The 27354-nt window shown below is 37.3% G+C and overlaps 1 protein-coding gene across 4 annotated transcripts in view; it reads left to right on the top strand.

The window, feature by feature from the left end:
- Positions 1 to 27354, top strand: part of LARS2 (leucyl-tRNA synthetase 2, mitochondrial) — a 91223-nt gene that overhangs the window by 59540 nt on the left and 4329 nt on the right. For all 4 annotated transcript variants that reach the window (XM_086742837.1, XM_086742838.1, XM_086742839.1 and 1 more), the window contains exons 14-20: positions 1584 to 1721; positions 10487 to 10590; positions 11905 to 12087; positions 14418 to 14587; positions 15340 to 15417; positions 17504 to 17615; positions 26153 to 26280. In XM_086742837.1, coding sequence (XP_086598963.1) covers positions 1584 to 1721; positions 10487 to 10590; positions 11905 to 12087; positions 14418 to 14587; positions 15340 to 15417; positions 17504 to 17615; positions 26153 to 26280 — 913 coding nt within the window. The remainder of the gene's footprint in view (positions 1 to 1583; positions 1722 to 10486; positions 10591 to 11904; positions 12088 to 14417; positions 14588 to 15339; positions 15418 to 17503; positions 17616 to 26152; positions 26281 to 27354) is intronic.

Genomic DNA, 27354 nt, shown 5'->3' with positions numbered 1-27354 from the left:
TTTCTCATGTGCTGTGTATTAGTGGCTGCAGCATGGAGAATGCAGGAAGACAGATGTAGTTACGTAGCTGTTTTTCTGCTTCATAGTCTGCCTGTACTAGGACTGCTAATAGCACTGGTTTTTCCAAAGAGGAATTAGTGGAACAGCCCTGCTGTGTTGCCTGAGTAGGATAGGAAGAGTTGCATTTTTTAGATACTGATATGACATGTAGGGCTGTGTGGGGGTTTATTTATTTATTTGTTGTCCAGACCAGTGTCTGGGTACATACAACATACCAAGTGATTTAGTATAGCTGGAACTATTACATTTTTAATATTGGCAGCACCAGTTTAGTTAAACTAAAGAAATATCTTCTGTGAACACCTTAAACACATAAATTTTAATTATTTTCTAGTGAAACTCTATATTGATTAATATTGTTGTTATACAGACTGCTTCCTCGCCAGTGACAGTTTGAGATATTTTTTTATGCATGCACAACTGAGACTTTTCCAGAAGTTGAAGATTAAATAATCAGTTCTAACATCCAGCTGTCAAAGTAACAGCTTAGTGTAGCTAAATCTGTTTTATATTAAAGTAACATTTTAATGGACTTCTGCACCAGATCAGTACCTCCATTTGATTTATTTATTTGGATTTTTTAGCTAAGCTGGGTATACATAAACTCTTTATTTCCATAAGTCATATTTTACAGGTCTAGAATTTGGGAGAATTAGTCTGTTGATTTTAGAACCTGTGAACAAGTTAGTTTTGATTTGTTCTGCTGAAGATGTGAATCCCACACCCATTATTTGCTTCTGGGCTCCTCTGTGAAGAAAACAGTGTTGCTATTACAAAAATTAGGGATAGAATAATCAAACAAGCTGACAAAACAAGTAAATTTGTTAGGAGGGGGCCAGAAAGCATACATTAAAGCAGAACATACATACAAATGGTATTTTGAAGGCAGGAGACACGACAATATTTCATGAAGCAGTAAGCAATGCTAGGAAACCATGCAGGTGACCTCCAACGACATAGTAAATATGCTCTAAATGACAAATGTACTGTCAATACGTAGAGCGTACTTCAACTGGAGCACGATGACCCATCTGACTTCAGAATGTTTTGCAACCTTATAGTAAACTGCTTCATTGCCCCCTAATGGCAACCATGCAAACCTCTGGTTTTGAGTGGACATGTCTTACGTCTTTCACTGTAATATATTTGTATGTAAAACATGATAAATACTAAAAAATTTAAAGGCTAGCCACAGGGTATTTATGAAAAAAAAACATTTAAAGAGTAAGCAAGTATTTTCATCACTTTCTCAGATAATGTGTGTGAAATCCTAGTTGCTTCCCTAAAATATATGAAAATAATATTTTTGTGGATATGCTTTTCAGAGGCAGTTAAAATTTTGTCTATCATTTAATAAGTATATCACCTTTTAAAAATTAAATAGATCTACTAGCAAAATATGTTTTATTACACATGTATAGCTCTCAGTAAATAGTGATGTCTAGTCAAGTATGATGAACTACTTTAGTAGAGCTGACCTTTCTTTTCCACATTGACTTTTTTCTATAATTGTGGCTTTTCAGGCCCTTTAATAGTGACTTAGCAGACTACTGGATGCCTGTGGATTTGTACATCGGAGGAAAGGAGCATGCAGTTATGCACTTATTCTATGCGAGGTTTTTCAGCCATTTTTGCTGTGACCTAAAGATGACAAAACACAAGTAAGCCTTAAATGTTTCTATACAAATCTTTCATATTTTATTTGACTAGCAAGAGTGTTAGTGGACATTTTTATGATGGCAGAACATTACATCAAATAAGCCTGGATTTTCCTGCTTGTTAATCTTAGCTAACTACTTAGTTTCTCACAGTCAGTTGCATTTTTTGTATGCATACATACATAACATTTTTATTACATGACTATTAACTGGCTCAGAGCAAGTGATAGAATGTTGCTATAGATTTTCAGCCTGCAAAAGCTTGCATAAACTAGTAATTTCAGGCATTCTGTGTAGTGCTATTATTTCAAATTAGGTAACTTCAAGCACAGCAATACCATTGATTTCAGTGGAACCATGCATACATAGAAGAATAAGCACTCCTATAATTCACTGCAGTATTGGAGCCAAACAGTGCAAAACAGTTCTTGATAAGCAACAGCAGTATATATATCTGCTGTCAGTTTACTTTTTATTTAATTACTTTTATAGAATTACTTTTAACTGCTCTTGTTGCTGATGCTGCTGTAGCCTAATTCGTTATCCTCTGTTTACCTCTTTAGAGGTGAAGTTTGAGACGGGAAAGTGAGTCATCTGATGTTCTGTTCTTTGTCCTCTCAGGTTCACAGCTTAATGTACTCATTTCCACTGAAATTCTGCCCTTTTTTACCCTAAAATACCATCAAAGGAATACCTCAGCGGGGAGGATGCAAGTGTCAGAACAGTGAAATACCGCCCCACACTCTGTCCAGTTCTCCCCCTCAGCAGAGCTGCTTGGAATAGATTGATTCAAAATGAGTGACCCCGTGAGAACAACTGCTCAGTCATTTCTCAGCTGGCAACTTGTATGCATTTATTCTTTACTAGTATCCACTCTAAAAACTTTATGTAAAAGAGGAACCTACATATATACATGATACTGAACTCACTTGAATGCAGCAGTTTTGCTACAAAACTAGAACTTAAGTAGCTGTGCACCAGAAAAAGATGGGCTAGTTAGTGGAGCCAGCAGAATATTTCCCTGAGTTATTTCATAATCCTGTGATGAAAACAGGCGTTGCATTTTCGTCACTCATTTTTGCCTGCAAAATAGTTTGTAGTGAAAGCTGTATTTGAGATTTTGGATGTGGATCGTTTGTGTCCCTGTGTCTCACCCTGTTGTCTCCAGCTTGCACAGCTGCAGCAGGAAGGCTGTTCCTTCTCTGAGGGAATGGGCCTCTCAAAGCAGATCCTCTCTGTCATAGGCTCTGTTCCTTTAAGCGGAGAATTTCAGAGCTTTTCCTTGCAAGCAATTTCAGGCTTATCGGTTCTACAAAAGACTTTATGATCCTAATCTAACAACCATCTAGTGGAGCTGTAACACACATCAGCAAAATGTTCTTTTGCTAGTCAAATTCTTCCACCTCTCAAAACAACATTAACTATGGTGGATGAAATATTGTGACTGCAAACTCAGAACAAGGAAGGAGAGGTTTGCTTGCAAAGTAAGCAGTCCACTCTGCTTTGTAAGAAAATGAGGAGGCATGGGAAGAGGACGGCTTGGCTGAAAAGGGACCTCTGAGGTAGCTACGACAGAGCTCAAGCACTAAAAGTGGTGCGTGGAAAGTAGAAGTGAGGATGGGCTATGCCTGGAAGAATGTAGGAGCATTACCTGGGTAGGCAGAGTGGGATTAGGAAAGGCCAGAGCTCATCTAGAATTGAAACTGGTGAAGAATGTGAAGGCAGTAAGAAGGGCTTCTGCAGATACATTGACAGAAACATCAAGGAAAATGTTGGCCTGATAAAAAAATCAAAGAGCCTCATAACAAAAAAAACATTCTTTGCCTTCATTACTGTCAAGGTGTGTGCTTAGTAGGAGAGTTTAGGGGAGAGAGGTACTACCCACTGTAGAGAGGATTGAGTTCGGAATCAGTTAAGTAAACCAGATGTGTACAAGTCCATGGGACCAACTGGGATGTATCCAAGGGTGCTGAATGAGCTGGCCTTCACCATTGTGAGGCTGCTATCTATTTTTTTTAAAGGTCATAGTGATCAGGGAATGTCCCTGTTGACTGGAGAAAGGCAGACGCAAAACTCATCTTCAGGAACAGGCAAGAAGGACTATCCAAAGCGTTTAAAGGCTAGTCAGTCTCACGTTCATCCCCAAGAATATTTTAAAACAAATCATCCTGGAAGTAATTTTCAGGCGCATGAAAGACAAGGCAACTGGGAGTAGCCACAAAGGATTTACCAAGAGGAAATGCCCAACTTAATCTTACTTCCTTCTATGGGGAGATGATTCCCTCTGTGGATGAGAAGAGTTGTGCATGTCTTTTACTAAGACTTTAGCAAGGCTCTTAACAAGTTTTCCCATGCCATCTTTGTAGTCTGACTGGCGAGATACAGACTGAATAGGTGGACTACGGCATGGGTGGAAAAAGTGTCTGGACCATCAGGCTCAAAGGGTCAGTGTTCAAACTCTGACTGGCAGCAGTGGTATTCCTCAGGGGTTGCCTCTGAGGCCAGTTGTATTTAACATCTTCATCAACAAGCTGGGCAGTGCAACCAAGTGCACTCTCAGCACGTTCACTGATCACCACACACTGGTGGAAGCCATTGAGACACTGGGTGACAGGACAGCTATGCAGAGAACTTTGATGAGTGGAGGAGCAAGTCTGAAGTGTTGACAGGAATCTTGGGTACATGGAGCAGATTGCCCACTGAAACGGCTGGGACTACACTGACTAAATGGGGAGGATTATGACAGAAAAGGACTTCAGGGGTCCTGGTGAACACCAAGTTAGACGTGAGTCAGTAGTAGGCATGAGAGTATACTGCACTGGATTAGCAAAAGCATGTCTAGCTCTGATTATCTCTGCTTATCACTCAGGAAGGCATGTCTAGAATATTGTGCCCAGTTTTGAGGCCCACCAGGTGTGAGGGATATTATCAAACTGAAGAGGATCTAGTGGAGGGCCACTAAGGTAGTCAGGGGCTGTGGATCATATGGCATACTAGGAGAGGCTAAGGGAGTTTGACATGTTCAGCATGGAGAAGAGAAGGCTAAGGAGGGAATGTAATTGTAGTCTACTGCTACCTAAAAGAGGATTATAGCGAAGACAGAACAAAAATCTTCTCAGGGATGTACAGAAAAAGGAAAAAAGTAACAGTCACAGGTTGCAGGAAGGTCCAGCGAAACAGAAGGAAAATAGTTTTAACAGTGAAGGTGATCAGAATTGGCACAGTTTGAGCAGACAGGTTGTGGGATCTCCATCACTGGATATTTTCAGAACTCAGCTGGACAAAACCCTGGGCAACCTGAAGTTAGGTCTGCTATGAGAAAGGAGTTGGACCAAATGACCTCCAAAGGTCCCTTCCAACCCTTTTTATTTTAAGAGTCCATGATTCTATAGCTGTATGAATTTGGAATGGTTTTATTCATACTCCACTGTAACAGAGTGGTAGCACCAAAGCAGTGTACCTAGGCTGGTCTAAATATGGAAAAATGCAGAAAAGAATCTCTTAACTTCAATGAAAAAAATGCTCAAGAAGCACTGACTGTGTGTAGTGACAATAGCAGAGAAAATAAAAATTGCTTTCTGTAGAAGTAGTTTGCAAGACTGTGGGGAATTCCTTGCTGGCCATATCCAATCTCAAGAACTGTTGCACATGTGAAGGAAGATATGTCACAGCATTGCCCCTAGGATCTGCTGTTTGTACTGCTTATACACGTGTTCACACGGCAAGATGACTGTTACAAATTCACCATCATATGCATAATTGTTGGCTTGCTTTAGCTCTACGCACTTAAAGCATTGCACTTAAAGCATTACGTGCTTTTAAGCCATGAAGTCAAATTAGGATTTTGTTTTGATATGGAAATCTCAACTCCTTTAAAACTATTACTACATATCTTAAATATGTTTTAGCATTGGTCAGAAGCTGCTTATGCTCAGTCTTGTGTTGAGACTACTCAAGGGTTGGTCTCAGAGGTCTGATAAGGGTGACTAAAACCAACAAGCTTTATTGTTAGGAAGCTTAACATCATGGTGTTGAAGCCCATGGCTCTGAAAACATCAAAATGTTAAAAAACACTGCCCTCTTGTGCGTTTTCAGTTATTCTCTAGTAGCTCGGGTCTTGTTCACTGATTAAATTAGTAAAATTCTCGTACATCTCACTTAATGAGAGCTGACACTACTTAAATTGTTATCTTTATGTTATTGTTATTTTTATAAAATTGTTATTTTTATGAGTCCTTTATTAATCTGTAGCAATTTTTCATTTTGTTAGGTTTTCTTCATGGAATTTTTCGTTGTTTGGCTCTTATGCTCTGACTTTCAAATCCATTGAAATACTTTCTGATAGTCTTTAACTCTGTACTAATGGCTATTAATATAATAATGAGGTTGAAACCAAAAGTTTAAAATTTCTTGGTTTAGATTTTCAAAGCAGTCTCTTTAAATATGATGTACATTATTACAATATAACCATTACAGGCCATTCATTTACAAATGTCACACATGCTTTCGTCGAAAATGCAATGTATGTAGGCATCTAAAATTGTAAAGGTGTCCATATAGTTTAAATATCCCCTGAAGACAGGGCATAATCTTCTTATTTTTTTTTAATGCATTGAACTGGAGATGGTGGAAAGTGCTGCTCATTTCCTCAGTAATGACAAGGCAGAATAAATCTCACCCTCTGGGTATTCGTACGTGTGACAACAGATTAAGCCCAAATTGGTGTCATTTTGTTCTAGCAATCTGATCTGTAAAGTGCATCAGTTCTGGAATTAATTCACAAGCCAGTCAGCCTTCCCAGCTGTGACCACCACTGGGAGAGGGGCCAGCTAGGCAGCTGGGACCAGCAACCACCTCATCTGCTCCAGCTTAATCCACCACGGCGAGTGCGTGCTGACACACGCCGTTACACCTGCTCAACTGAATTATTCCAAGTACAAGTTACACAGAATTTGCCTTTTCCCTAGATTTCGGTAATCACTTCTGTCTAATGAAGAATTGTAAATGGAATCTAGCACACTCTGTCTGATAGGTTATAAAGCAATAAAAAAGTTTATTTTTGCCATTAAGTCAGCAGATTTGCCTGTGACAGAGAGCAAATCTGTTGAGTAAGAAGGCACTATTTTTACACAGCTGCATTACAGAATAAAAGAAGATACATGTGTGGCCGAAATAGCTTATTCTGTAAAGGAAGGATGTTAGAGCTTCTCTGTGTTCATTAGGGGCTTTATCACTACTGTTGATTTTAAGTAAAAGCACTCAGCTATTGACAGTGTAAAATCTGAATGTTCAATATTGTCTGATCTTTTCTCTGCCTAAAATGATCAGCTCCCATATGCCCAATCACTTCTGGCCGTCTGTGGGATTGCCAGATTGTTACAGATAGGTCTCACTGCAGGTTTTACAAGCACCTGATTTCAGCTGATAGTGACTGGCCAAGGTCTTGTCTTGATTCTAGGGCACAGCGTTGGGCTCACTTGGCCTTCTGAGAATTGTGGTATGCAAATAAAAGCAGTGAGCTCCCTTGGTAGAACATCTCTTCTTCTGAGTCCACTGTTTATCACAGTTGAAGGCTCCACAGACTCCTTCCAGCCAGGTAATTTTAAATTGGATTGAAAGTCCTGCTAGTCACCTTCCGTGGAGCAGAGTGAGGAACCTGAGGACATGGAACTGAGCAGAACTTCCTGATCTGTCATTCAAGCTTGCCTCTCCATCCATTGTGTGCTCCTATAGAGAGAGATTGGTCTATCGTAGAAAGGAACCTGCATATGAATGCTACTGAAGGCAGAAAGATGGATTACGCATACCATGGCTAGCACCATGGTCCTTTGTGGAGATGTCAGGCAGACTTCACAGATGGGGTCCCATCTAATGTACCACACAATCAAAAGCTGCACACAACTAAGACCACAGTGCCCATACTCCAGTGTGGGCGCAGACTGACGGGCAGTGAAGGTGTACCCCACTCCAGCATCCTCACAACTTGAAATGTGATTGAGCATTCGAAGAAATTCAAGCCACCTCTTCGCTTACTGCGCCAGAAAGGTCTGTCTGGACATATCTGAGTTTCTGTTGGGGTGTGGCTCAGGAGGTATTTGTGACACCAGGCCATGAGTAGGTGCTGCAGTGTTTAGATCAGAGTTGCATCACACCTGTTGTGCTGCGGGGTCTTGGCCATCCCCTTCCACAGCCAAGAAACACATCACTTTCTTCGAAGAAAAATGTTTTAGGAGTGTGGTTTTGTTCATGTCAGTGAAAGTGTAACTTTACACGTGACCATGAGATGGAGCCACCACAACACTGGCAAAATCACTGCACACCAGGAGGAATTCGGTACAGGGCTCGATTTGTTTCTGAGCCCTGTGTTTATTAGATAGGCTCTGGTTTTCTCATTTTGGGCATGTCTCCATTCTCCTGCAGTCTCCCACTAGGAAGACGTGGGGGCTTTTTTCCCCATACTTGGTCATGTATTTTGTATTGCATTTTTGTAGCCTCTGTCAGCATAAACAAAAATAGGAAATGCTCATTCCTGCATTCAGCTTTTAATAACTTGTCGTAGGATCTGAACTCACTCTCTGTCATTAAAAATAAGTGTTCCTTGAAAAATCACTTTGAGGGGAGAGCCCTATCTGATTTGGATGTTCTGGCTACCTCATTAGCTTTATTTTAAATGGCAGCAAGTGTAGCTATTTTAATAACGGTTTGAGATCTTAAACAGACTGAAGTACTGAATAATAGGGGGTGCAATGTCTTTAGTTTGCAGAAGAAACTTATCCTGAACAGTTATCTCCTCAAGCATTTTTCTGCCATTTGTTGATGATAGGATTACATGATTTTTGTTCCTGATTTTCATATTCTAATTTATATGGATAATTTGAGACAATTACTTGAGATTTTAGATAATTATTGCCTACTGTTTTAAAAATACTTTTTTTTTTTTGCTTGTACTGTCTAAATTTGACTTGAGTTCTCGTCTCCTTAAATTCCTTTATTTATAAATAACGGGGTTTTTCAGGCAACTTGTGAAATATTGTCTAGAAAATATTTACAGAGATGCTTGAATTGCTCTTCTTACTTAACATTGTTGATAAAACCACATGGCATGGTAGAGACTAGTGCTGCTTGGTGACTGAGTGATACATCACTATGTGCCAGTACTTGCACAATATTTAGAAGTATACAAAATATGCAAGGAAGGAAACTCGTGTTCAAACATGAATATGTTGAAGATAAAGTATGAAGCCTGTCACTTTCTCTCTCCCAGTTTAAGGCTCTTCTTTCAAATATCTCCTTGCTTCAGAGGCTTTAATGACTAGTACTTAGAAGATACCTGCTTTAATACAGTTAAAACATGCAGAATTGTTATACAATTTAGTAATACTTTAACAATGTGAAATAAATTATAAATTTTAAAAAATGAGATAAATTGTCATATAGCTTACATTTCCTAATAATGTAAAATACTAAATTGACTCATTAAAAGTGAGTAGTGTTTTGGATTATGACTTTTTTGTACATGTGAAGTAAAATGTGGAAGTCTGATTTTACTGTTTCTTCTTTAGAAGGATTTATTCTAGCTTTTTGAAAAATATATAAATAGGAGTAATGCATCCTTTTTACATAAGTTGTTTTGGTAGATATGTGGGACTTCATTAGATGTAAGTGTGAAGGTTTCAGATTGCTTAATGTTGAGCACACGTGAGCATTAGGAGATGCAGGTCAGTAGTAACCAGGGCTGATTAGCACATTCTCCAAAATTATGGTGACCAGTGACTTTCTGTTGAAGGATCCCATGAGAAGACTCCCCAGACTGTGTATGCCTTCTGGGTCTGGCTCCATACCTCCTCCCTGGCTCCTACTGTTCTTGGGGTTGCTGTTAGAACTGCCTTAATTTCTAGAGATTAATTTTGTTATCTTTTTTCCATTGAAAATAGTGACAGAGATCTGACTCGAACTAGAAATGTGAGATCATTGAAGAAGGTGGCCGCAATAATGTATCTATCAACCAGAGCAGTGTCTGCTTAGAGTTTATTTCTTGCTGAGTGCACTACTGCCCTTAGCTTTGGCGCTTTTAAGGCTCTTTTTACTCTATCATACACACATTTGGTGAGAGTTTGCTCTTCCTTATGTAATTTTTGCTAGAAAAGTGAAATTTTAACGTTCAAGATGCTAAAAAAATGATCCACTGACATATGAGCTTTTGCTATTTTTCTAGTGTATTTTTTTTTTTTTACAGCTAGGTCTTCATGGCTCGTTCTGCAAAGGGACAAGGCATGCAAGTGCTTACGTTAGAGAAACTGTCTTCTCCGTTTATAGAAAGAAATGTGCAGCAAGATTTTGATTTGTTCAAAATACTGTGCTCCTCAGAGAGAAGCTAGAACTAAATATTTGTAAGACAGTGAGGCCAGGTACTTGAACGTTTTTACATGGGGATTTAGCTTGAAGTTATGAAATTATACTGTTGGCCAAGAAACTTTTGTGTGTTATCCATGTGCTAATTTGAAATGTGACGTTAGAATAACTCAGTACTAAATCAGATGCAGGAATGTGTGCAGAATACAAATCAACACTTACACATGCGAGTCACTAACATGAATAAATGCACAAAGTACTCTTTCTAAGGTGACAATCATTTTTATATAGTCAACTTGAAATTCTTGTTTCATTAAATAATTGTGCCTGATTGGCTCAACACCTGAGGCTTATCATAAAGTATGCTTTTGACAGCTCTTTTCAACAGACAAGTTTCTTTTTCCTTCCATCCTCAGGGAGCCTTTCCATAAGCTCTTGGTTCAAGGTCTTATCAAGAATCAGACATTCAGACTAACAACAACAGGCCAGTGTTTGAAGAGAGAGGAGGTTGATCTCACTGGTAAGAGAGACTGCATGGGAAAATCAGCGTAGGTGCATCCAGAAAGTCGGAGACTGCTTTGGTGTACAAGTCTCAGTGCTGGGAAAATTTGGAAAAGAAAATGAAACCTTATAATATTTAAACTAGAGAGCAACTTCTGTGAGTTTTGGATTCCTATGCACTGCTCGGTGCGCAGAGACCCTACTAATCATAGAATCATAGAATAGTTGGGTTGGAAGGGACCTTTAAAGGTCATCTAGTCCAACCCCCCTGCAAGGAGCAGGGACATCTCCAACCAGATCAGGTTGCTCAGAGCCCTGTCCAACCTGACCTTGAATGTTTCCAAGGATGAGGTGTCTTTTAATTGCATCCAAACACAGAAACAGTGCTATGGTATTATTTTAGCTCCAGTATAGCCCAGAAGATCAGAAGTCAGTTTTGTTAAGACACTGCTTAGCAGCTTGCTGAATGGAGCTCATAGTCCCAGCAAGGAAAACCTACAAAAACTCTATGGCAAAGCTAACACAGGTGTTGATGTATTCACTAGATATTAGGAATGTAAAACGTGTACAGGAAAAATTGCTGTTTCTTAAGTTCTCTCCGGTGCCTTCACTGCATAAGCTGGAGCAGCAAGTCCTGGCTTTGGGACCTGTAGCAACAAGAGTGGTTTGGTCATGTTTGTCTCCCTTAAGCACTCCTCTCTTGCAACCTTGTTTTCACTGTTCAAACCCCATAAGTCAGTTAAGCAAAATACAAACCCACTTTATGTTTACCACAGTTACCGCTATCTGCTATAAAAGCTGGGGCTTTTCTGTAGCAGGTGGTTTTGCTCGGTTGCACCTTTATCAGTGTAAATGCCCCTTTCCATCTCCAATTCATGCAACAGAAGGCACGTGCTTGTCAGGATAACTTACTGCAATTGAAACCTATAAATTTGGTATTTGTAAAAGCTAAGTGCAGGTCAGAATTGTACCAAATCACTACATCTGTCTATGAGGTTTTAAATGTCATGGTTATAACAATGCTTAAATCTCAGGGACTACCAAAGTAGCACATAGGTTAAGTGCCAGATACAGCTTCCAAATGGTAGAAGGAGACTTTCTGTCATGATTTAATGGAAGCACTGGGATATTGCTTGTGTTAAAACATTGAAGTAGGAAAAACTTGGGAGGGAAAAGGGTGTTTACAGTGGGTGTTTTTCCTCTTTAAGCTATTTGGAAACCAAAAAACCCACTAGAAATAGCTGTTTCTTCTTATGCTTAGGGAACAAAATTAATTGCTGATACAAATGGGCAAAATTTTTTTAAAATATTTTACATATGTCTTAATATTTAGGAGCTGAACCAGTTCACCTAAAAACTGGTGAGAAGCTCCAAGTTGCTTGGGAAAAAATGAGCAAATCTAAGCACAATGGAATAGACCCTGAAGAATTAGTGAAAGAGTATGGCATTGACACCCTGCGTCTCTACATTCTGTTTGCCGCTCCTCCAGAACAAGATATTTTGTGGGATGCTAAAAGTAAGTCAGATTGTATCTGTTGTTTGTTTTGTTGTGTTTTTTTTTTCCCTTGTGTGTTATATTTTAAATACAAAATTAGTACAGTGCTTGATGCCCAAGTTTTGGAACAATTGAATCAAAAAAAAATATAATGAGCAGGTTTTATTGTTTGTTTCTTTTTTAAAAGAGAGGGGGTCAGAAAGCAGTTGCCGAGAGGCAGGCTTGCAAGATTATTGCAAGCAGCTTACCTCTAAAAGCACATGTGAAAAGTACTTCTTAAGTGGTGTTTTCTTCTGCAAACTTGGACCTCATTCTCTTATTTTTTATTAGCTAGAATTGATTGTCTGAAAGTGGTTATTTTAAGATTATTTTCTTCATTATAAGCTGGATTATGAAATACTTCTTGGAAGAGTCCCATTAGAAGATAATCAGAGTTCCTAGTAGCTAATTTTGTACATACATTACATTTTTATGAGTTTATTTCTTGAATTAGTTAAGATTTACCCTCCTACACACTTATTTACTGCCATCATGCAATTTGTCATACTGACAGATCTTAATTTCTTTCATCTACTGTGGTTCATACATATAATTATCTAGCCCTCTTGTTGCATAAGGCTTTAATAAAATGCTCTATGCCTCGTTTAAAAAGGTATACTACTACATTCTTTCTTGTATTAGCTTCTTGCTACTTAGTTCAGCCTGCACTAAGCATTATTTCAGTTAGTGTCCGTCACCCCTTATGTTCATACGTGTTCATTTATATTGTTTTGCACTATTGTATGTACTAGAGAAGTGGGCTTTATTACTTTTCTCAGCTGGCTTTCTGTCACCATTTAATAACAGTACAGAGCTAGGCATATGAAAAGGTCTCTTAAAAAAAACCAGCCACTTTGGAATCAAACTCCTGCATCCATAACAACAGTACACAGGTACATAATTTCCTTTTAAGCGGCTAATTCAGTGATGCATAATCTTTTTGCTATGTTTTTCCATTTTGAAAATGGAATAATTAAATTAGTATGAGAATCATGGATACAAAATCTTAGTTGCAAAGTATATTAGAGCTTGATCATTAAACATTTTTTAAGAAAGCTAAGCACATGCAGGTATAACACTAGTAAAAATGCGTTTAGTCATTCAAACCAACCTCTTTACCAGTTGAGAAATAGAAAGAAAGATTTTGGAGTCATGTTGTGCTAAAAGAGTATTGGAAAATCTGAACTAAAGGAGGTGTTAGCAGCCTAAAGATACTTCCAGGAGAAAAAATTGAAAGTAAGTGAAAAGCATGTCTTAAATCTCTAAGCTTTGGTCTGAATTTCTTAATGATAACAAAATAGTGAATGTTTAAATTGAAGAAATCAAGCAAATTGTGGTGGGTTTGACCTTGTCTGGATGCCAGGTGCCTACCAAGCTTCTTTATCACTCTCTCCTCTTCAACTGGACAAGCGAAGAAAAATACAACAAAAGGATCATGGGTTAGAGATAAGGACAGGGAGATCACTCAGCAATTACAATCCTGGACAAAACAAACTCAACTTGGGGAAATTAATTTGTTACCAATCAAAATCAGAGTAAGATAATGAGAAATAAAACCAAATATTAAAAGACCTTCCTCTCATCCCTCCGTTCTTCTCAGGCTCAGCTTCACTCCCGATTTCTCTACCTCTACCCCGCAAACAGCACAGAGGGATGGGGAATGGGGGTTGCAGTCATTTCATCACATGTTGTCTCTGCCACTCCTTCCTCCTCATGCTCTTCTTTTTTCCCCTTCTTAACTATGGTATCAGAGAGGCACTACCACTGTCAGAGTCAGGTTGGACAGCTTTATAACCTCCCCATCCCAAATTAGGCTGTCTCAAAAAACGGGCAGTAGTATCTCTGTAGCATCAAAAGTATATGTAATTGCTAAAATCAAATTTTAGAAGAAACCTCTCAATTTAAAAAACATGTGTGTGCATATGTGTTTGTATTCTTCCATTAGTTTGAAAAATGAGAGCCTCTAGAACTGTATAGTTGAGTCATTAAAACATGAGATGAGCATTCTAACATTGACATAACATCGGGTTATTTTACAGATTTAGCAAGCATTCTTGCTGTATATATGTTTTAAAGACATTGCATACAAATACTTTTGTTTTATCTTGTTTATGCCGTTCCATTAAGGCAGGTCAGTATTATTTGTAAAGGCATTTTTAATTGCATTGACATTTTTCATTTAAAATACAGGGGTTTTTAAAAAAAAAAAAAAGTTTAACTCTAGCATTCTGTTTCCATTCTGCTTTTCTTTAAAGTTTTGAATTCATTCGTTGTAACTTAAATTTGTTTCTGCAATCTTTCATTAATCTCAGGTGATGCTATGCCAGGAGTTCAGAGATGGCAGACACGCCTCTGGATGCTTGTAACCAAACTTATTGAAGCAAGGACTTCAGGAACGATGCCCAATCCTGAGCTTCTGAATAAGAAAGAGAAGGCTGAAGCCAGAAAGATCTGGGTGCAGAAGAATCTGGTGATTTCTGAGGTTAAAAGAAACACTTATATAGTTTGTAAATGACTAAAGTTGCTGCTTATGCTAAAACCATATGCTTGACTTAAGCTTTTCCATAGGTCGTAATTTTAAAGTTTTAATTCTCTATATAAGTAATTTTATTTACCTACAAATTCTATGAAGCAGAACTTTTTTGCAAAGTAGTAAGATTTGGATTGGCGAAATTTCTCTGCTGTGTGCCTCATTTAAAGGATAAAATATTATGGCATTAAAATGTTATCAGTCTGAGTTTCGAGTAACTCTATTTCCAGTAGCAAAGCTGTAGGTGAGTTATGCAGGTTATCCTGACCAAGCCTGTCATGTCTTTTAGCAGACTTCAGAATTATAATTTTTGCAGTCTATGGAAAGGTTTCACGAGCATAACTGGATTTACAACTATGAAGGCCTCTTGTAGGGGCAAATGAAAGATACTTTATTAAATTAAATAGAGGGTGATTACTAATACACAATTCTCATTGGGCTTGATAGATTGAAGCTTTTAAAATCCGGAAACAGAGGGGAAGCTAGTGAACTGATTTTTTGTATGATTATTATTTTCCCATACACACATGGGGTATGGGATGTGTTTGCATGCCAAAGTGATTTTCATGTAAATGGTAAGGCGGGCGTATTTCACAAATTGAAAGTGATTATCAATAATTCTTACTCTTTTTCGTTTAAAAACCCAATATGCCATGTTTGAGAATTTTAAGTAATTAATGATAGACTTTTTCTTCTAATACAAGGTAACAGAATACTTCACAAAGGATCATTTGTTCAATGCAGCTATTTCCCGATTGATGAGCCTTACTAACATACTCCACGTGAGTAGGCAATATTAATGAAGGTATTTTTCTCTCAGACCCTGTTTCTGTAAGTCTTTATACAAAGCAGGAGCTGCCTGAACTATTAGGTCCAGCTTTCCATAGGTCATTTACTGTCATCAACATTGCTACTAAGTTGCAAGCCTCATTAAATTATTCAGTTCAAAAGCAGCACACTGTAACTCTGAAATAGACAGTTTTGTAGGAAGAGCTTGATGGTATTAGAGCCACTAGGTTCTGATGTTTACATCTGCATCCTGTAGTTTCAAACTTTTGTTTTTAACCAAGTTGCATAGGTAGCTAGGTATAGTAGTACATTATAGAATTATCAAACATTCTGATTTAAAGAAAAGGGTTATTCTTTGCAAGGAAAATCACACATAATCTTATATTCCTCAGAGACAGCTTTCACCACTGAACTGCCTGCTAGTAATAGAGTTTGCACATTCCCCTTTTTAAAACAAATGTAAAAATAACTTAAGACTTTAGCATTTTTATTTAGATTATGTTGTTCCTCAGCTAGTGATGATAGATGAAATATAATAAACTATTATCGTTTTTTTTGTTGTTACTCTTAGATCTGGTTGAGCAATCTTTCAAGCATATGATGGTAATCTGATCTATATCAGAAATGAAATAAAAATTTGTATTTTTCAACTTCTCTGTTGAAATACGATTTTATACTTCATAAGTTCCAAGGATATTATTGGCAAAGCCAAGGAACTTCACAAAAAGTTAAGTAGGGCGTGCTGTACTGAGATAACTTAAGTCTGGGGTACTGTATGGTGTTGGCAAGAAGTCAAACAGTTCTTTATCTCCAGCTCAGAGATTCATAGACATTTTGGGTTGGTGGATGGTGATGAGTGAATGTTAAAAAAAAATAAATAAATAAAAATCAGTGTCCCACAGACAGCCTGATATTTGAACACTGACATATTTCTTCACCAAAGACGCGAGCGCAGTATCTTTCGAGAACAACTTTCCGTGTAAGCACACTGACACTTCTCTTTCAGTCCCATTTGAAAGGAGGAAGTGAGGAGGTGGGTGAAGATTAAATATAGAAAACAGGTAGTAGTTACTCAGACTTACTCAAATCTAGTTTGCACTGGCCTCATTACTATCAGTGATAAGAAGATGCCATCTGACAATGTTTGTGGTCTGTGTCAAACAAATAACTGGGTTTGGACAATTTTCTAGTAGAAGGGAACGGGTGTTCATCACACCCACCAAATAATTCTCATAAGCTGATGTGTATTGACATTTTTCTGTGCTGTTTCATTAGAGGGGCGAATTACAAAATAAACACAGAATCTGAACTTACCGTGGGATGTAATCTTTCTGAGTCAGAACAGGCAAAGAAAGAAAAAGTTTATTCAGCTACTTTTAGTGTTATATCTGTTCTATTAAAATACAATAAATAAAGGAATGAAGGCTCAAATTTTGTCAGTATAGGACCTTTTGCAAGAAATTGAAGAACTTCTGTACTAGAGAAGCTGAACACTTAACTAAAGCAATCTGAACATCAAACTGCAAACGGATGTGCTGCACTTTTCATTCCCAAACCTTCCTTCAGCTCTGAAACCTCACTTCATCACTAAATTCAACTTTATTTAAGCCACTCTAGGATCCTGTGAGCTGAACCTTGTCCCAACAGAAACAATGCTGCATTCCTCACAGTTAGTCTTTTATACAAATGCTTCACCTCTTCTCAGATAGCACTGATTTTATCCAAGATTGCACTTCCAGAAGTGGCAGCACACAAAACATTTTTGAGGGCCACAGTTGTCCACACAGGTCTGTGCTCAGACTCTCATACCAGAATGGATCCCTGCTCTGGTCAGCATCAGCCTCTCTGGTATTCTCTTCCAAATGTTAGAGAGCACTCTGTAATCAAGAGTTGCAATTTTAATTTTCCAGAACTTTTCATACGTTTCTAACTTACTATGAAATTAAACTGTCCTGGGCATAGTCATTGATTCTTGGGTTTATTACTGCATTTTCTTCTTAATAAAACTACTTTCTTCTCCCGCTTCAGGATATTTAAATTAACAATTTATTTTCTTTTCCTTCTGTCTTTTTCACTTAGCAAGCTTCTCAGCCTGTTATTCTCCACAGCAGAGAATTTGAAGATGCTTTGGCTACACTCTGTATCATGGTTGCACCTATGGCCCCACACATTGCATCAGAGATGTGGAAAGGTATTTATAGAAATAAACTTTTTGTTGATGCTCCAAGAAAAAAGAGAGAAATGCAAAATTTTGCAAAAATGTCGTTAAGATAGTACATGTGTCACTTGTTCCTGAATTCTGCATCTATGTTGTCACCTTCTGTCATAATTTCTAAATAAACTGGGAACTTGTGGTGTTCCCAGATCTCTCTTTCTGCTTTTAGTTTCTTTTGCCTTGCATATAAAGGTGGATTTCTTGAGACTAGGCAGAGAAAGGGAGAAGGAAGAAAAATTCAAGACAGGACTTGCATGAGGAATTTGTATGTCAGCTGCTAGCTGCTCCTGTATATGGACGGCAGTATTAAGAGCTGAACATGAGGATAGAAGCAGCCTTTCTTGTTGCTTAAAACAACTGATTCAGAGTCTTTGGACTACAAATATTTTCTTTCAGGAATTCAGACAAAGACCATGTCAGAGGGCTGCGTACTGAAAAGAGTAAAGGAATGTTCAATAAAAATCCTAGTCTCGTAAAATTCTCCAGAGACTGAGGGACGTTATGCTGCAAATTAACCTCTCTCAGAAAGTGGGAATGGTAGACAGGAAATCTTTTTTAAGATCTATCACAGTTGTAAACCTTGAGGTCTGAATCCCCAGTGGGCTAAGTTGTGTGGTGCTCCTACGGTTAAAGCCTGTGAAATAAGGGGTGTGCATGCCAGAGTTCAGCAATTGCTTTTAAGGTTTGCTGGGAGAAGTCCCAAGGCGTATGTGGGAAGATAGGAATATATTCTGCATTAAGACTGGCCACAAATTGCTATGTGGTTTTGGACCTAATGTTAGCTTTTGGATGCTGTTTCAACGGTTTTATTTTCAACAGTCATCTTAAAACTTTGTGCATTCAAGTGTTTACAGAGCAGAGCTACTTAATAGCTTGTATTTCAGAGCTGTGCATGGTGCTGTAGTAATGTTAACTGCCAAAGAAAGGCTGCTCTTGTTCAAAGCAATAACATAGGGGCAGAGACTCTGGAAACAGCAAGATATATTAGGGAGAGGTTGTTTTTTTTTTTTTCTGTGTTTTCATTTCCAGTGTTTTTAGGATGTCTTCATAAAAGCTTAGTTGTTTAGAATAAAGAGTGGCATCAGACATGATCCATCTGGAGGAAGCTACTTCTGGTCAATATTCTCTTACAATATGAAGTACCATCTAATTAAAATTAAACTTAAATGGAAGTAATTGCCACGACTTTGTTTTCCACATTGGTTGAGATGGAGGCAGAAGAGGTCCAGGCTAATTAGTTACATATACAGTGCCTTGTGAACTTGAAATTTGAATAAATATTAAGGAATACAGAAATAGCAAATATGATTGCTAAAATGACAAAGAACACTAGGATGTCTTAATTAATGTAACTTGGCAAACGTAAAGCTTAATCCTGTAACATTTTGAATGTTAGAGAAGAAAACCTTTTCTTGCTACTAAAATCGCTGGGGAAAGAGTGATAAACATTTTCTGTTTCTCTCTCTGATGTAAGAATGAAAGGGAAGCATAAAAAAATTGAGAGTGTATTGTCCTCAGCTCCTGTCTGCATCTAAAGGTAAAATTTTGCTTGTGTCCTTCAAAGACTGTGCATTGTAGTTCAGTGCAACTAGCATGCAAAAACATTGTGTGGTGATTATCACCTGGAGAATTTTATGACTGAACATGAAAAGCACTATCTTTTAGCATGGTCATCATTACATTACATCAAAGTTATAAAACAATTTTATCAGGAGAACATATGTGTATTTAACTACTGCGCTGTGGTAAGAAGACGATATTATTTTGAAATAGTCAACATCTAGCAATTCTGTCCTGGGATTGTGATTCCTGGTGCAAAAGGTCAAACTATATTCTAGAGACAGATTCTCCAAGTTCATGTTCTGAATTGCACTCTAGTGCCACCAAGTCTTGTTGCTCTTCTGATGTAACCAATTTCTTAAAGTTTATTACGTATAGGTGATGATGCTTTCTTATTTTAACTAATTTCAGTATAAAAATTAAGCTTTCTAAATACTCTCTTCAATTTTATTTGTGCTTTAGTTCTTCATACACACTCAGACTAAGTCTCTCTTTTTGTACCTTGGCTTTGCATCTAAAAAGCAGATAGTGCTGCTTCCTTTCTCATAAACTAGTCAGGAAGAGGACTTTGTATATGATTATCTCTATAAATAGCACCTATAGCCGTGGACCCCCACACTGATGGAAGCCTCTGTCAGCTATTGTAATGCCAATAATAAACAACACGTAGCGAATGTATATATAATTAAATACTGACGTTTCATTCTAAAATAACATGTACGCTGCATTTACATTTTGTTTGCTTTAGTGATTAAAACAAGAAACATTTTTCTCTCTACAGGGGAAAATGAAACTTGGAAATTTGAAAGCCCTGTAGTTATGATCAAACATAATTTTTCAGTTGAGTAGGAATGCTGGTAGAAAGATTGGCTTATTGTGTTAACTCTGAACCACATTATGCTTCCTTGTGTATTTAAGCTTTTTTTTTAAGAAAAAGAATTTGCTTTATTATTAATGTTTCTCATTAGAAAGTTTACTACACAGTCAGATATGCAAAGAGAGAGAAGAAAAGAGCATACTTTTACTCTTGCATTGTAATCTCTCCTTTTATGCTTTGCTGATCATTGATTATGATCAAGAAACATTTAAGAAGAAAATACAGTAAGATTTAAAACTAAATATGAAATAATGACAACCTACAATAAGATTCTGGCTTAATGTATTGTATTATATTAAGTTAATTCTGCCAAAGATTTGAAGACAATTAAACCACAGAACTATAGAACTTTCCGGCTAAGCACCTGGAATGAGGCTTTGTGGAGGTAATAAAATAACTTTTGACAACTTTTCTGCAGGTCCAAATATTTTTTTTTTTTCAGTTTAAGTGACAGATAGACTGGAAATTTTAAAAATCAACCAACTTTTTTTCCTTTCCTAGTTTTGGAATAAAAAGCTAGGGGCTAGCATCTATAAATATTAAAATCTTGAAGGATCTGATGTCTAGTACTGTTAGTTTTATTCAGTAATTACATGAAATATTCTCCTTTGCTGGAAAAAAAAAATAATTTAACTGTAAAACATGATGTGATGTATTTTAAGTGTCTAACAAATTTCCTGACATATTTGAATTCTGAATGCTTTTATATTTAACTAGCAAAAAATGCTTTTTTTTGCATTTTTATTGATTTCCATTTCAATTAAAAGCTATTTGACACAATGAAATGTAAAAAAAAAAAAATGGTAAATCAGTGTTTTCTAGTACATTAGCTTATAAAAATTAAAAATCAGCTAAGTGTATAAATATGTGTGTGGCATATCCTCTTGGTTACCAAAAAGGTTCTTTACAGCTGGATTTAGCTGTGAATCAGTCCACTTTAATGATTACCAACTAATGAAAATATTAGGAATTACAAAAATAATTACATAGATAATTTTAGAGTGTGAATTAAAGATACTTTGCCTGACATTTTAAGTAATGACTAGCATCAGTAGTATAAGTAATTTTGATTGTAATAATGCTATCCTGCTCTGTAGGAGTTGCATCAGAGTTCATTTGAAATTTTATCTTTTTAGTCCACTATGTTTTCTTTGTTAGTTTGTTGATAAACTTTGCAAACTTAGAATTTTAGTTTTTTATGCCAAAGATGCTTCTGATGTAACATTGAACTTGTAAGTGCGATTAAAGTAGAATTAGGTAGATTCAAGATACAACAATTTCTGTTCTTCTGCAGCTGAAGAATTATTCTCCCATGAGGTTTTGTTTATATGTGACCATCGTGTTTTCATGCATCAGGTAGGAATGAAGAGTTTTGTCCCTTTGTGAGCTGGATGAAGAGCATACTTCAGTACTGGCAGTAAATATTTCCAGTTGGAGTGAAGGGAAAAGCTGCTCGAATGCTGTTTGCTAAGTGCCTCACCTTTCAGCAGCTGAACAATAGTAACCCAGTGCTTTGATATTTTGTGTGTGAATGAGTTCTTTCTCCTGCTTAGAGGAGGAACAGTTTTCATTACTTCGGTGTGTCAGCCTAATGGTCTTAATTGTGCAGGGAATACGCTGGTTTATCGCTTAATAACATAAAACGCAACTGTAGCCCCTCAGTGTGGGAAGAGTTCATCCGGCTGATATCTTGGCAGTTTATGAACACTAACAGGATGAGGAAATCTGTTTCCTTCCTGAAACCTTGTATCTGAGGAATATCCAGACACCATTTGAGACATAGTTTTGGGTTTTGGTTTGGTTTTTTTTTTAGTTTGTTTGTAGTAGTACAGTATTTTGCTGTCCAGACAAGGATATGAAACTGCTTATTGTGAGTTGTTTCATTTTTATTAGAGGTAGCACATGAAAGATATATGCTGATGATAAACACATCTTAACATGTATTGAAATGAAACATAATTACTGGAATTTGTAATAGTATAATTGTCTTTGTAACATTTTAACTGTCATTGCAATAGCTCTATTGCAAGAATTTCTTTGTCTGAATTCAGGCCTTGCTTCAGAAGGCTTTTGTAAAGAATAGATCTGAGTAGAAGCTAATTGACGTTGCAGATTTTAATTGAAAATCTGAATGTAGAAGTCCCCCCTCACAAATCCAAGAAGAAACACAACTTGGAATTTTAAAAATATTTGTTTCCTCCAAGATTAATAACCCAAAGTGAAGGATAGTGAATCCGTACAAATGGAGAAAGACAGATCATTTTCAGAAGGTCAAAAGGATTTACATGAAGTTTGCTGAACTGGAAACAAATTCTAGAATTAACTTGTAGTAACCCAGCCTTTTCACAACCCTCCTTGGTGCTCCATATCTGTCACTAGATAACATATAAAATGAATCCCCTCGTACCCTATTGAGTACATGTAAATTTTCCTGACTTCACCCAGTTCTGTAGTATTGTACTGGCAGTACAATACAGTTTTTCTCAGAGCTGTCTGGAAACAGCTGTTATTGTATTGCTATTATTTCTTTGAATTTGCAGATTTTTTCACATATGCCTGACAGACATGTTCCTCCTGAGCTGCAGAAAGGTATTTCGGAGGCACAACTTGCCTGAATCTGTCAAATAGGAAGATTCATTAAATAGTAAAAAAGCCTATCAAGAAGAAAGTAACTTGGTAGCAATCTTATCCTTGGAAGAGGCTGCAGAGGCGAGTAAGATACTGACCCAGAATGCATCTCCACTTATCCTTACACACTCCTGCTTTGAACTTTTTAAAAACTTTACCTGCTCATCTGCTAGTATGGTGGATTTTTACTTAACACAGATTTCTATTATTTTGATTTAGCTAAATCCAAGAGTTATCAGCATTTGGATAATGCACCCTCATAGTCACATTATGCTACCACCTCTGATGTTCTTCTGTCCCCTGATAGAAAATCCCTAGTCCTAAACTCTGATACTGGCGTTGCTTCAGATGCATTCATTAACTTCCTTTTATTACCCATTAAGACTTCCCTCTTCCTTGCCTTTTCTGCTTTGTTAACCTCTCTGTGCCTGCCCTTGTCCCATGCCAGCTCTTACTCAGTTTACTCTATAATCACATCTTTTTCTCTTGCCTACATAAGTTTGTGTAAAACTAGCTGCACTATTACTGGAATTTTACAGATTATTTTTTTCTAGTGCGTTTTTCTTCTAAGACTAGAATTACCTTGCTATCCTGACTTACTTTGCTGATACACGATTGCTACCACGTCTTCCTTAAATCTCTTTAAAATGAGAATCTGGTGTCTTTCCACCAAATAGCACCTTAGGGGAAGTATTATGCTTGTTAAATACTCACATAATGCTAATAAAACATTGCCATGAGCTGAAATGTTGTTAGACTTGTCCTGTCCCCTCCTTCTGTCAACTCACTCATTTACAGTAACATAATACAGGTTTAACATGGTGTTTTAACTTGGGCTCCAATGCTGTGAGTTACCTGTTAGGGAAACCTTGTTTTAGTATTGCCTTGCTGGTCAGCAAAAGTCTACTGAAACAGATCCAATTGCAGGATCAGGACTTCAGATTGAGCACAAGTGTTGTTTTTGATCTGTTCTGTATGGATATACAGATATGTACATATAAGTAAATGGCTTACTGTAAGTAAGAATGTACTCAGGTGGCTTTCTGTCCTGCGTCTGCAAGGGAATCTATAGCCATAAAAGCAAAATACGTCAAAAAATGTAAAGCAATATGCCTCGTGCTTCATAATGTGCACTTCACTAGCTTCTTTCCAGTACAATAAGACAGTAAACCAGGTTTTTAACGTTTTCACGAAAAAGTGTGAAATGGTTGGTTCTTAACTTGTCAAACAGCACTTTTGTGTAACATCTCAGAATCAAGTGGGAAGGCTGGAGGAGGGTTCTGTCTAGGTCCTGACAAGTGAACCATCACCATTCTGGATCACAGGGATGAAGTTTCTGGTTTTGTGTGTGTTGCATTTTGAAAAATGCAACAAAATTCAAAATTATTGAATTTTCTGTGTTTTCTGTCTACAGCTTACAAAATACGAATTAGGGCAGGAAGCTAAACAGGCAATGTAACTAAAACCTTCATTTTGGTTTCCTGTCAAACTGTTTTCTGAAACTAGTTCTGTTGACTTTTGCACTTTCTTTTTAATACAGATGAGCTCATAGCCCATTTTGTAGCAAGAAAATGAACCAAAAGATAGACATTGTGCTTAGTCACAGTTTGTCTGCTTCAGAATATTTTGATTTCTGTTTATGAAAGTCTTTTTATTAGGACTGACAGCCTCCACAGGGATTAAAAATGATCCTGGTTTTACTTTTGTAGATAGAAGCTCTTGACTTCTATCAGAAAGTGGTTTTTAAATAGTTTGAAGAATTCACTTCAACAGGAACATAAGGAGTGGCCAGTATGCATGCTTCTGCCACAAGGCATGTGATCAGTTGGAAAGAAATGAGCTCATCTGGATGTTCAAAAGCCAAAAAGGGAAGAATCTAGCAGCTGTTGTCTTTAAAGTCAACATGATAATGAATCACCAATGTGATTTTTTTTTTTTCTACTTGACTTCCTATCTTTTGCTCTTTCAGCTTCTCGGCTACTGTTGCAAGAGAAAAAAAAAATACACAAAATCTGATCCATTTAAGTGTTTTAATCAATTATTTACCTAATAAGATTGTGACTTTGTCATTATTCTTAGGAAACGTGCACATTCTTGCTTGCTGTTGGAAATAGCTCCCACTGGTCCACCCCACTGCCCCTTTCTGAATCATTCAGCAAATAGCAAGGCTGTGTGTCATTTTACCAAAGTGCTTTGTCTGAAAAAGCGCTGACAGAAATCTGGCGGGTTTTTCTGGAGTTTGCTGTTGTTCACTGTATTATTCTAAGCAATCCAGCTAGATAAATTCATAGATGTATTATGCATGGGTTGGTTTTGCTCTTCTGTTTGCCGTCGTGCTGTGTTTTGAACAGCTTCAGGTACCTCAGTCTCAACAGCGAATCTTGTGTTGATGGGTTTTCTTTATGCTTTTGCTGGAGTTTCCCTAAACCAGATGAGATTTTAAATACATTTTGCAGTTCTGGGTGAAGCGTGTGCTTAAAAAAAGTTTTAGTCTCTATTTTTATTCATACACAGAGAATGTTTTTAATTTAAAAATCCCCTGGCTTTGTGAGAATCACAAGAGCAATCGTCATCAATATTGAATGTATTTGACAGCCTCTTGTTAAGTGAAATCTTTTTATTTTGTTCGACAGCTGGAGTAAACAGCGACATAAATCTCACTCAGAAGCTTTTATTCAGTTAAAGAATGCAGCTTCAGAATGGATTGCCTCCTATTCTCCTGTTACTTAAATAGATCTGGAATGCATAGTCTTGGGGAGAGCAAAGCCTATTTAATAAAAGGATCTTCTAATAAAAGGAGATCACTTATAGCCCTTTTAGGAGGTTTCTTTACATGAAATCAGAAAATAATGTTTCGGAATGTATGTATCATAAGAAGAAGAGCAAGCTGTGCAAGCTATTCTTATGTAGCACCTGTAATTTGTGAGAAGATACTTCTCAAAATATGAGAAAATCTTGCAAATAACTTGACTTGCAAATTTAGAAACTACCCAGCATATTAGAGATAGTAAAATAATAAGCCATAATTGTTTATAATTTTGAGTTGTTAGTAAAATTTTAATCAAACTGGTGGTGTTACTGAAAACAATTGCAGTATTATGATTGACTTCTAGAAGTAGAGGTCAGCTTGTGTTGCAGTATTACAATTTAAAATAAAAAAACAGTGGTCTTCTGTGCTTTTGGCAATGTTTTGGAGTGCTAATCCAAGTCTAAAATGTGCCCCCAGTGTTCATGTTGGCATCCCTACACATGGTACAAAACAAGCGCTTCAAAGATGTATATCTTTCTGTTTATAATGTGCTGTATGCTAATCTATGTAATGTTATTTTCTCCTAAGGGACTTGCTTTTAAAGTCAACTTTATTCTGATTTTATTTATCAAGCAAACTCCAAAGATTGAATGTTCTGGTTACAGTGCAGCTGAATGTTTGACTGGCTTCATTTTCCAGGTTTGGCACATACGCAGAATAAACTTTGTACTCACCATCACTGGGATGCTGATGTGCTGCATCAGTCCTGGCCCAAAGTAGACCCAGAGTACCTTCAGCCACCAGATGTTGTGGAGATGTCTGTTCTGGTAAGAGCATTTCCTTTATTTTCAGTGGTGGCCATGTAATGTGTTATGAGCTCAGAGGATGACAAAATTTCTGGTTTTGTGGAAGTCAGTTCCCTTCCTAGGTGGCTCAGTGAAAGGCCAGATAGAACAGAAGCTGCAATTACCATTGTGCTGAGTAACTAAAATGGTTTCCTAAATGAAAGAATGTAGCAAGTCTGGAAGAAGATTATCTAGGTATAAATTTTTTAAATTACTTCACCTGTGAAGATTTGACCAATGAACAGCTGTGGACAAGGGCAGTACAGTCAAAACTGCAATCAAAATACAGGTCCCTCCAGATTTTTGGCCTGACAGTGCATTTATGATCTTGGCCGTGTACAAAAATGTATAATTAAGTGACATTTCTTGTGCTGCCTGTAGTGCTGTGGTTGCCTAATACAGCCTATCATAAACTGGGTTAGCTTGCTGTGATTTTTGCCGAACGATGTTTCCCATCTGCCTCAGGCTGAACTTCTGGCACGTTTCAGCAGAGTGTATTTGCAGGAATGAGGTTGAGGAAAAACAGGTATCTTTGCTAATGTTATAACTACATGGCAGTTTCTCTTTGAGCTCTTAACACCTTCGTGGTCTAGGGAAGGAGCTGGGAGTTCAGTAGAAGAGTGAACATATAACTATGTTTAGTTAACCTATAATTTTCAAAAATGTGTATGTGCACATGCGCTGTGCAGTTGACTGTCTTTTTTCCTCCATCTCTAGTTAACTAGTCTGTATTCAGCATGCTCCCAGGCATCATAAATCTTTATGGTAAGATGAAGTGCAGTAGCAGCAAGTGCCACTGCACACTGCAAGTGCCCCCTTGAATATACCATGCAGACATTCTAAACATAAATGTTTTAAATTCAAGTAGATGTTTCAACTTAAACACTTTTTGTGTTTCTGGAAGTTGAATGAGATGATGGAGCCTCTAGAAGAAATGTCATTTGGTCATGTAAAACTGCAGGTTCTGAGCATATGTGTAAGAGAAACAGAAGCAATGCATTTTATCTGTATTTTATTCTGTTAGCTCCTTTGGGTAGAAGGAGTAAGGCTGCTAAA

This window comes from Chlamydotis macqueenii, chromosome 2 (assembly GCF_036417535.1).
Source record: "Chlamydotis macqueenii isolate bChlMac1 chromosome 2, bChlMac1.mat, whole genome shotgun sequence".
NCBI lineage: Eukaryota > Metazoa > Chordata > Aves > Otidiformes > Otididae > Chlamydotis > Chlamydotis macqueenii.
The sequence above is the reverse complement of the archived record's forward strand: the minus strand, read 5'-3'. Positions and strand labels throughout refer to the sequence as shown.